Below are 12,110 nucleotides of genomic sequence, written 5' to 3'. Positions count from 1 at the left end.
CACTGTACGTGTTGTCAATTTTTCTATCTTCTTATGTTTGTAACGAGAGACAAGCACGCTCTCGCGTTTGGCTGGCAACACAATTTAACACTTTACTGTTGCTCTGGGGGATCCGAAAATAAGCCAAGCCAATTCCGATTCCCCATCTCTCTATCTCTGTCGCACTTCTACTCATACTCATACTTATATATCTATATAGATTGGAGTATGTACGCACATATGTGTGTGTGTTGCAACGCAACGTTTGTCTGCACGCGTTGCAGCGTGTAAAATGTGCCACCATTTTCGTTAGTTTTCGGCAAGATGGCGTCATTCAACGCATTTCCGTTAACATTACATGCTCATTTCCGCTTCGTGTGGCTTTATTAAACGACACACATCACATTTCCCCCCTTCCCTCCGCTTCCCTTTTGCCACACACACACACACACAGACACACATGTCTCGGGCGTGACTGTCACTTAAAGTGCGCTCAAGCAAAATGCTGCTGCTGGCCAGAAGAAAGATTTTCTTCGTTCGCAGCCAGTGTTGGAAATCGATGCAAAGCGCGTGGCCATTTTATCAGCACGGCTTTAGTCGCAAGCTTTGTCTGGCAGCCACTTAACTAACATAGCTCAGGTGACGAGACAGTTGCTTACTTGTAGCACATTATCTTCACCTCTTCACCTACCACAAACTTCAGCTTCAGCTTCATCTTCAGATTTCATATGGTATATCTAGCTGCTTCTTCACATACGGTTTAATGTACCGTGCACACACTCGTATTTGTGTGCATGTGTGTGTGTGTTTCTCGGTGTGTCGGCTTATTGCATGCCACTCAACACTGGTCACACTCAGCGTTATGTCAGCTTTGCAGGCATTAAGCTCTCAATTTGTGTCTTGCTTTTTGGCTGAGCTCAAAAAAACACGACGTAAGCTGCACTTCTAATGGACCAACGAAGGTTTCATGGCGCAGTTGGGACTCTGTGAGACCCTTTGTAATCGATTTTTCTATTTGTGTGATCGAATTTATTTTGTATATTTTTAACAGAGCGTTTTTAAGATATAGTTAGGAAACGTTCATAGATATCAATATTTGTTAGAAATAATCGCAATCGTTATTTCATGGAGTAGTTACGACTTTGTGAGACCCTCTTATTAAAATGCAAATAATAATACAAATTTTAATCATATTTAATATTTGTTTGAGAGAATTCTTGTTCCGTAAATTGTTTGTTTGTTTAATCATAGCACTTAAAGAGTGGATTCAAGATATTTTAATGTGAAGTTACGACTCTATGAGACCCTTGCATGGTGTAGTTAAGAAAAGTACAATCCATATTTTATTTGATTTCAATATTTGTTAGAAATAATTCAAGCCATCGCACTTCTTAAGGGTTCAAGATTGTTTAATAGAGTAGTTTCGACTTTACGAGACCTTTTTATTGAAATGCAAAGAACAATACGATTTCTTATCGATTTAATATTTGTTTGAAAGAATTTTATTGCCACAAATTGTTTGTTTTTTAATCGTCACACTTAAAGAGTGGTTTCAAGAGATTTTAATGCGTTGTTAAGACTCTGTGAGACCCTTTGAACTATAATAAAAGTGTAATTCAAATTGTAATCGATTTTAGTTTAAAAAATTCTGGCTCCTCAAAAATGTTTGTAATTTAAAAAATCGTATTTTAGACAAGAGATTCAAGGATTAGCTATGATCTTGTTAGACCGTTTACTTTATATAAAAGTGTAATTCAAATTGTAATCGATTTTAATTTAAAGAATTCTAGCTCCTCAAAAATGTTTGTAATTTAAAAAATCGTATTTTAGACAAGAGATTCAAGGATTAGCTATGACCTTGTTAGACCGTTTACTTTATATAAATTACTTGTGACTCAAATTTTAATCGATTTCAATATTTCTTAGAAATACATTTTTGTTTCTCAAAAATGTTTGTAAACCTAAGAATTGCCATTCAATTTAACACTTTTTAATAAGCTGCTAATTGATGTTTTACAGTCCTCCCACATTCAACACCTTCAACCCTTTATCTTGACAATCAAGTGTGTGTGGGATGTTCTAAAGGTTTTGTCTGCCAATAGACAGAGCAAATTGCACTACTCGAGTGGGCAGCTTTGGGGGTTTTTTGTTTATTCGCTTCAAGATGTTAAAGCTTTTTGGTTGGCGATGGTTGTGGAAACACGGATAATCAAATCTCATTCAATAAATTGTGTTTCTTTCATTTCTCGTTTTTCTTTTAGCACTTGAAAGTGCTTACAATTCTTGAATCCCTTTACGTATTCAACCTTTTTATGTTCATTTGCTTTGCCTTTGGCCTTTATCATCGCCTATCTTTGCCTGCATTCAAATTGTACAAGTGCCGAAGCAAACAAACTAGGGTCGACATCACTTTTGGGGGGATGGCATCGACTCGATGATATCCTGTATGCAAAGTTTTGTTGAATATCAAATTTTCTTCTTTTCTAAGCTCTAGTTTAATGTGATATATATGATTTATAGTTATTGCAATTTCATATTATTAGAATTGAATTAATATTTACATTCTTTTTTTTGCAATTTAATATAACTAATGGTTCTTCAACTAAGAATTCCAAAAATTAAAATCTAAAAAAAAAATGGTCAAAATTTTCAAAATAAAAAAAATTATAAAAATTGACAAAAATTTAAATATTAAAAAAATTAAAAATTGGTAAAAAATTGCACAAATTTGAATATATAAATTTATGAAAAATTGGGCAAAATTTTCGAAATAAAAAAAAGGAAAATTGAACGACAAATTGAAAATCGGACAAAGTTTGAAAAAAAAAAAAAAAATAATAATTTCTGTATTCATATATTATTTATTATATTGAATGTGAATATATTATAATATCTCTGTATTTATTATTAATTTTCCACATTCAAATTTACTTAATTCTATTTAAAAATTATATATGAACTTATTATTTTGTTCTATGCTCTATGTTTTATGTTTTATGTTCTATGTTCTACTATTCGGCATACCCCATTTAATTTCGCGCCATTACAGGGTATTGTGAAAAAGGAAAATATTTGTATAGCGTTTATAATAAATATTTATGTCTTGCATACATATTTTGCCACCAAAGCTGTCAATTTGTATTTGAAATTAAATTTCAATTTGTTGCTTCACTTCGCGTCGCGTTCTCGTTGTTGTTGTTGTTGCTGCTGTTGCCCATAAGTAGTTGCTGTTAACTCGTTAGGGCCACGCCCATATTTTGAAACGAGAACGCCCCAAACAGCAACAGCAATAGCAACAAAAGCCGGCAGGCAAAGTGTCAAAATGCCATTTCCAAGTAATTTGCTCATGTCTAGAAAGCAGCGTTGTTGTTGCCCATCCTTCGTCCTTCGTCGTTCGTCCTTGCCTGGAAAATCAGCTACCAGTTGCGAGTTGTTGCCTTGTTGCTCTGCTCTGGCGTTTAAGCCTCAGTTTTAGCCGGGGTTCTTATGATGCGAAAAGTGTTTAATTAGCTAGCTGCCTGTTAGCTGTTGGCAAATATTTGTTAATTTGCTGGCGGCACATCAATTAGCGAGCTGAGTGAATCTATTTTAAATTGATTTTTGCTTGATTAAATTTGCGGCGCCTTCGCGCCTCAGACAGACAGACTATAGCGAGACACACACACACATACATACACACACACACACCCATGTAGACCACACACACACTTTGTGGCATAATTTAATTTGCGCTCCACTTTCACTTGCGTTTTCATTTTATTCCATGCCACACCAATTAGAAAAGTACGCTGTGGGGCTTTTTCCTTCTACGAATTTTCTCAATACTGACGACAATGTCCACACAATTCGCAACTCATTAGCCCAACGCTAAAGCAGAGCTTAAGCTTAACACACAGTTGCTAGTTGCTAGTTGCTAGGAGGCTCTCTCTCAATTCTCAACTTTGTGGGTGCAATTTTTTATGAAGCTTCCGCTCAGATTATGTTTTAATAACCAAGAACCTTTTGATGGCATTATGCAATGCATTCGACAAAACATTACACAAATTACAAACTTGTTTGCAAATATATTCTGATGACAACTATTTCATGCTTTAAATGAACTAAGCTAACAATTTAGTTTGTTTACCAAGTTTCATTTTAGAAAATGATCGAAGCATATTTCACTATTTTTTTTTATATTGCATTTTTATTTTAATTTGAGAATTACTAATTAAAGCTTTAATGATTCTTACAAATTTGGTTGCGATCACATCAAAATACTTTTTTGTAGCAAAAACGCCCACTATTAGTTGATTAGGCTGAAAATTTGGTAAATTTTTTTTATTCATATGTCGTCCGTTAAATTTATTACTACATCAATATACTAAATTCAGACTTAGGCATATTTTACTATTTTTGTAGTATATGAATTCGGTATTTTTATTCAAAATGGTATAAGTCGCATTTAGTACTGTATCAATATACCAAATTTAGCCTTTAGTATATTTTAATATTTTTGTGGTATATATTTATATATTTTTTTTATTTATATTTAAAATGGCTAGCGGATATCTCTGTGGTATTTTTTTATTGTAGTACTATATCAATGTACCAAATATAGACTTTGGTATATTTTAGTATTTTTGCAGTATATTAATTTGGTATTTTTCTTCAAAAAGGGAACATTTTGCATGTAGTACCATATCAATATACCAAATAGAACCTTCGGTATATTTTAGTATTTTTGCGGTATATTCATTTGGTGTTTTTTATTCAAAATGATTAGCACATTCGACTGTAGCTTTCTTACTTGTTTAAATATTCAATTATTTATTTACATTTTTGCATTTTATTATTTAAATTCTAGTATTATTTAGTATTTAGTTATAAGTATATTAAGTTCAGTTTTCATTAGAGAATTGTACACTTTCATTATGTTTATCTTAGAAGGAGGTTGAATGATATTAGCCATGTGCATGATTCAACCCACAATAAGTAAATCTTTCATAGAATATTCTCGAGTAAAATACCATCATGGTATATTCCATTTGTATTGTGATTAAAGTATTGCGATTGAAATGAGATTTGAAGAGCAAAATGTTCTTCTACATTGTTCCATTTTATATCAATTTAAAATTAAATTTTTAAATTTGATAAATATTTCAAATGTATCATTTGCCTTTCTGAGATGTTCGAGCATTTGAAAGAGTCGCTTTAAAGAGCACTTTCTAATCGCTGGCTATTTGAATGCAGCTGTAGAAATTGTGAAGAGTGAAGTGACCCCATTGAAGGGTATTCAATATTCGCCACTCTCACGCAAACACTTGCCAACTACTTTGGTCGCTTTGATTTTCCTTTTTTGCTTTATTTTGCGACCATATACGATGAGAAGAGGAATCGTTTTATATAGTAGTTGAATGCAGCGCGCGTTAATGTCGATGACGTTTGATTATGACCAAAAATTCAGCGAAATTGGGTCAACGATGCGCCGCATTAAAAGCGATTGGGGGGGGGGTGATGGCGATGGTAAATGGTGTGGGGAGTGAGGGGGGTGTAGGGTTAAAAAAGCGAAGAAGAAAATAAGTGAAAAACCCCTCGAATGCAGCGTTGAAGTGCAATGCATCAAGTGCCAAGTGGGAAAGCCTCGAGAGCAGCGAAAGCGTCGAGTGGTTTTTGCATTTGAAACTCATTAGTACAAACTGACTGTGAGCGAGTGTGTGTGTGTGTGTGTGTGTATGGGTGTATGTGTATGTGTGGATGGATGGGGGAGTGTCATCTTCTTTGGCTCAGCTGCCCTGTATGCGATAAAAACTTGAACCAAATTGAATCAAAGTGCTGCATATGCGATTCCTATTTGCATACAACACCTGCCCCTCTAAATGTGTGTGTGCCAGCAGCTTGTGTGTATTTGCACACACACACACGCACACACACGGATATAATCTATGCAAATGTTAAGCTATTATTAAGGCACTAAAGCGCACTTGGATCAGCGCAATGAACAGGCGAGAGAATCGCAACACTTGCGTCCTTTTCTATTAGTTATACTCCTATGACATTAGCTGCAAATGACATAATCCGCTTTTCACATTAAATTAACCAGAACCTTGTTAACAAGATTCGCAATTATTTTTTGTGTTTCGTTCACAAAGGGAACGCAACAAAATTACCTCTTTAGTAAAGTGAACAAACTGATAAAGTTCACCTTTATCATTATTTTTGGTTCACTTGTTTAATGACTTGTTTTCACAGCAGCAAAATCTCGTTTTTTCTCCATATATATTTGAAATTGAAACTCCATATTTTCACATGCGCGAAAAATGTGAAAAAATCGGTCATCATTTTATCGAGGTGAAATGGTAGTAAAAATGATTTGATTTTTGTAAATTTCAATTTTCAAGCTTAAATTTGTGGATGATTTTGTTCGCTCATTTATTTATAATTTAGTGATTAAAGTTTGTTTACATTCAGAGCACTCTAAATTTATCTCTGTTCTTTTTTTTTTGGACAAATATTGAGTGACTGAAAACAGAGCATAATTTTATTCTTTAGTTCGTTCTAGTTAACATGTTCCATTTTTGATTATTCATTTAGTTTTTTTTTTAACTTTTGTGCAAATCTCTAAGTTTTGTGTGTTTCTGCGTTCAAATTGAATTAAAAATTGAACTTTTAAAAATACAAATACATTTATTAAACGAAATTTTGTATAGAAAGTATTATGTTTATATATAAAAAGTAATATTTTAATATATAAAAACGATTATTTTTAAAGTAAGAAATATTATTTTTATATATAAAAATTATTTCCAATAAAACAAATCCGATTTACAAATCACGAAGAAAAAAGAGCGAACGATGAACAATGTTGTAAATAAAATTGAACTAGTTCACTGATCAAATATGAACGTATGCTAGTTATTCAGTTATTCAGCGAAATGGAACAATGTTTACCTAATTTATAATTATTTAGTTTAAAATGTTAAACGAACTTTAAAATTTAGCAAAATCACTTTAAATGCATCGCAAAATCGCATTAAGGTTTTAGGAGCTTTTATCAAATTACTCCAATTTTTGTTGTATCAGTTAGCAAATTTTCCAGCTGTCATTCGTAGTTTATTTTTTTTTTATGAATTTTGTTTTGCCATTTCAAATGGTAAACCTAATCCTCTTCTGCATGCAGAGCTTGATGGAATACTAAAAGCCGAAATTCACTCAAATTATGCGGATTTCAAATTGACGAAATAAAAACTGAAAAACAAGGGAGGGGAGGGGAGAAGAGAGAGGGAGAGAGAGAAACTGAAATATCTCGTCGTCAAATTGTTGTTGCAAATAGTAGTTTCAATTTGTCATGCAAATTTTGACGCGACGCTTTTTATGACCGCGACTGTATGCAAATATGCAAAAACAAAAAAAAAAAAAAAAAAAGGAAGAGAAAAGTGTATCACAGATACAATATAAACAACACACACACACACACACACACACACATGCAGATGGGTAGCTACATTTCATTTCATTTAATTTAGTTACATTTCTACATTTGTATTTTTCTTGCATTTTTATTTTAATTTTACAAATTTATATTCCATTTTCATTTTCATTTTTCACCATGTTTTGCTCTCTGCAGTTTCCCCAAGTGGTTAGCGCAAATGGCGGACCGAAGTGTACGTGTGTGTGTGTGTGTGTATGTGTGTGTGCTGGGTGTATATATGTGTGTGTGTGCGGTGGTATGGGTTTTTGCTGCATTAGCACAAAAGCTGCTGTTGCCTGAAATAATTCAAGCAAAACGAGCGACGACGGGGCAGCTGAAACCGGCCTCTGATGCCGCCTGAATGCAAAGTGTCGCTGACTTTCATATGCACAAAGAACAACACAACAACACTAACAACAGCAACAGCAACAACAACTGCAACAACTACAACTATTACTCGGCGGGTTAAACGGGTGCAGCTACACTCACAGAAAATACTAAGAGGATTCTACATTCTCAAATGGCAACTAAATTTATTTAGTTTATTTTATTTCATCATAAATATGGTAGATTAAACATGGATTAAACATTTTTGGTGTTTTATTTGGCTGGTCAGCAGAATTTTGTGTATTGGAAAACTGTCAATTAAACTATTTTGGCGATAATTTTAATTTAATTCTTTATCGAAGTTCATTGTTTAATAAACGACAGTTAAGCGAGTATTTTTTGTATTCATGATGTTAAAATAGTCTCAGAGTATATAAATTTACCCAAACTTGTTTATTTTGCTATAATTTTCTTTGTATTACAAATATTATTATGTGTTTTATTCTTATATATTTTATAATTATATATATTATATATATATTATTATATATATGTTATTTTATATTATTATATTTTTATTACGTGTATGTCTTTTTTTCATTATAATATATATCATTTATTTTTTTTTTTCTTATTATTATTATAACATATATATATGCATGTATATTCTTTTAATTATAATACATTTTTATAATGTTTTTTCGTCTTTCTTTCTATTTCCATTTTGTGTGCTCGTTTTTTAAATTTAATTTGTTTCTGTTGTAAATCTAATTTAATGTTCTATCTTTTAATTTTAGTTAACAAGTCGAAGCACATTTTCTCTGGTATGTAACAAATCATTTTCTATTCAAATTGTTTTTATTTTGTTTAGCGACGAATTTGAATTTTGTTTAGAGGAGTTTGGTTTTTAAATTTGACTACAATGTGAAATGTGTTATTACTATGAAAATATTGCGATAAATTCAGACTTATTTAGTCGTAGCGTCTCTTAATGTTAGATTAATGAAATACTGAGAGTTAGTTCTTCGACTTGGTCAATCTTTTATTTATTCGTAGATTTTCTAATTTGAGAAAAATGTAATAATGCTTGTTTGTTCTACGACTTGGTCGATTTTTAAGATCTTTGAGGGAAAGAGGGAACTCACAAAATAATTATATGATAAGGTGTGTTCGTAGATAAATTCTATTCTATACGAGACCTACATATCATATATAGTATTTAGTATATTTATTTACTGCATATTTTGACCTTTTCTTGCAGTTAACACTTTCGTATAGGTATTATACATAAGTGAATGTTATTCTTTTCGTTTACGAATATTAAAAGTACATATATTCTATTCTACTTGAGACCTACTATATAGTACATATTTAGTATATTTCAATACTGTATGTTGGGCAAGACTTTTCCACATAGTTCACGCTTCGTTTCGTTTTTTTGCTTAAGAATATGGAAATAGAAAAGCTTATATATTATATTCTATATGAGACCTACATATACTATACTATATATAGTATTTAGTATATTTATATACTGTATGTTGTACAATACCTTTTCAGTATTTAAATATACTAAATAGTACATATACCTGTAAATATACTAAATACTGTATAGTACATATATAGTATTTAGTATATTTAAATACTGTATGTTCGGCAAGACTTTTCCACATAGTTCACGCTTCGTTTCGTTTGTTTGTTTAAGAATATGGAAATAGAAAAGTTTATATATTATATTCTATATGAGACCTACATATACTATACTATATATAGTATTTAGTATATTTATATACTGTATGTTGTACAATACCTTTTCAGTATTTAAATATACTAAATACTATATAGTACATATACATATAAATATACTAAATACTGTATAGTAGATATATAGTATTTAGTATATTTCAATACTGTATGTTCGGCAAGACTTTTCCACATAGTTCACGCTTTGTTTCGTTTGTTTGTTTAAGAATAGGGAAATAAAAAAGTTTATATATTATATTCTATATGAGACCTACATATACTAAATACTATATATAGTATTTAGTATATTTATATACTGTATGTTGTACAATACCTTTTCAGTATTTAAATATACTAAATACTGTATAGTACATATATAGTATTTAGTATATTTAAATACTGTATGTTCGGCAAGACTTTTCCACATAGTTCACGCTTCGTTTTGTTTGTTTGTTTAAGAATATGGAAATAGAAAATTTTATATATTATATTCTATATGAGACCTACATATACTACACTATATATAGTATTTAGTATATTTATATACTGTATGTTGTACAATACCTTTTCAGTATTTAAATATACTAAATACTATATAGTACATATACATATAAATATACTAAATACTGTATAGTACATATATAGTATTTAGTATATTTAAATACTGTATGTTCGGCAAGACTTTTCCACATAGTTCACGCTTTGTTTCGTTTGTTTGTGTAAGAATATGGAAATAGAAAAGTTTATATATTACTCGTATATTCTATATGAGACCTACATATACTATACTATATATAGTATTTAGTATATTTATATACTGTATGTTGTGCAATACCTTTTCACATAGTTCACGCTTTGTTTCGTCTAGTTGCCGTACATAAGTGAGTTTTTTTTCTGTTTGTTTAAGAATATGGAAATAGCAAGTCGAGAGGGAATGTGGTCAGTGTTTTCGCTGAGTGTAGCAGAGGCAGCTAGCTGCTGTCTCGCTGCTGTCACTTGTCAGCCTGTCTGTCTGTCTGTGCAGCCAGTGCCAAGTTTATGGGCCTTGTTGGTTGAAAAGCATCTTTGAGTTACTTTCCAGCCTATGCGACTGCTTAGCTCTTTCACCCGAACACACATACAGAGTTGTCTGCCTCTCTCTCTATGTGTGTGTGTGTGTGTGTGTGTTACTTTTGCCGCAGCAGCCGCCACGCAATGTCATTAACCAAATGAATGGCTGACACTGCAGATTTGCTTGGTTGGTAGGTAAGTGGGCAGCATATATTCCATTCGGTTGAAGAAGGTGTGTTTGTGTGGGTGGTGGAGAGGCGGGAAAGAGGAGGCTATGTAGAGGGAGGTAGAGGGAGGGAGTAGAGTAAGGCGTCGTTTACTTGTGATTAAGTCGGTTGCCCGCAAAGCTATACTGGACCCCACGCACACACAGAGAGAGACTTGAGCTGTAGATTACCTAGCGGCTTGTGTGTGTCCTGTGACCTCAGCCAGAATTTCGACAAGTGTTTGGGCCGAGGACGACGACGAGATGAGACTCAAAGGAATGTCAGAGTGATGACAACAACTTAATGGAAATAACTACACATTTATAAGTGACAACTTTGTTGTTGTTGTTGTGCCATTCTCTCTCTCTTTCTCTGAGCGAGGGAGTCGCTGACTATAGCCTGGCCAGGAGCGTATAATTTATGGCCAAGGCGTGGCAGACAAATGGCCGGCATATGCAAGCCCAAGGAAGGCGGCGATACAAATTGAAGGTTGTGTGTGAAGGCGCTGAGCGTGAGAGAGATACACATGATGCTGGGGCTAAACACTTGGATGTTGGAGCTGGAGCTAGGAAATGGAGATACGCAGATAGACACGCATACACACGCACATCAGGGCAATAACTAACGGTAAATTAGTTTGCAAACAGAGTGAAAAAGGCAACTGGCAGATGAAACCTAATTTGGCCACGGCAACTCACACACACACACACACACACACACACCGCACACACTTTCACACATCTGAAAAGGTTCCCACAAGGTGGTTGGGCCGAATCCAAGGGCAGAGCACAGCAGGATGGCAGGAGGATAGCAGGATAGCTGGATGGCTGGGAAGGCTGGCCACGCGTGGCCAACAGACTGAAACACAAGCAAAAAGCAAATGAAACCATACCAAAAACTGAACCTAGCCGAACTGAACCGAACCAAAACTAAACCAAGCGACGAACCACCAAACAGATCTTAACAAACGGACCGCATCAGCAACAGCATCAGCATCAGCAAACAATTTAACTTGCCAAATATTTATTTGTGTGCCAGCCGACAAAAATGCCCAAAAGTGTTTCTGCTTCCTACACTTGAGCACATAATGAATAGCTAAGCGAACTTTCGCTGTCAGCAGCAATCGCTTTAATAGCTCTGTAGTGATTTAGCTAAACCGGTTCGAAATTTGTTTCATCAACAGCTTTTGGGATAACTGAAAACTAGAGTAAAACATTTTCTCAACGGAATTTAATATTTTAAAAAGCTTAAAAGCAAATAGTACCTCTTTATTGAACCTATTTGGTTGTAACTCTTAATTGCAGTGATCTATAGCTGAACCAAATTTGCGAACCGGTTTAGATGCTGATTCAATC

General features: G+C 33.3%; 1 protein-coding gene across 6 annotated transcripts in view; it reads left to right on the top strand.

Moving 5' to 3' along the window:
* LOC117567905 (tyramine beta-hydroxylase) overlaps positions 1 to 12,110 on the top strand; it is a 65,817-nt gene that overhangs the window by 28,209 nt on the left and 25,498 nt on the right. For 5 of the 6 annotated variants that reach the window (XM_034248216.2, XM_034248199.2, XM_034248208.2 and 2 more), the window contains exon 3: positions 8,554 to 8,580. The exons of the other annotated variant lie outside the window; for it this stretch is intronic. In XM_034248216.2, the coding sequence (XP_034104107.1) occupies positions 8,554 to 8,580 (27 nt within the window). The remainder of the gene's footprint in view (positions 1 to 8,553; positions 8,581 to 12,110) is intronic. 6 annotated transcript variants of the gene reach the window in all.

The sequence above is a fragment of the Drosophila albomicans genome, chromosome X (genome assembly GCF_009650485.2).
Source record: "Drosophila albomicans strain 15112-1751.03 chromosome X, ASM965048v2, whole genome shotgun sequence".
Lineage (NCBI taxonomy): Eukaryota > Metazoa > Arthropoda > Insecta > Diptera > Drosophilidae > Drosophila > Drosophila albomicans.
Note: the sequence above shows the minus strand (reverse complement) of the source record. Positions and strands in the feature narration are given on the sequence as shown.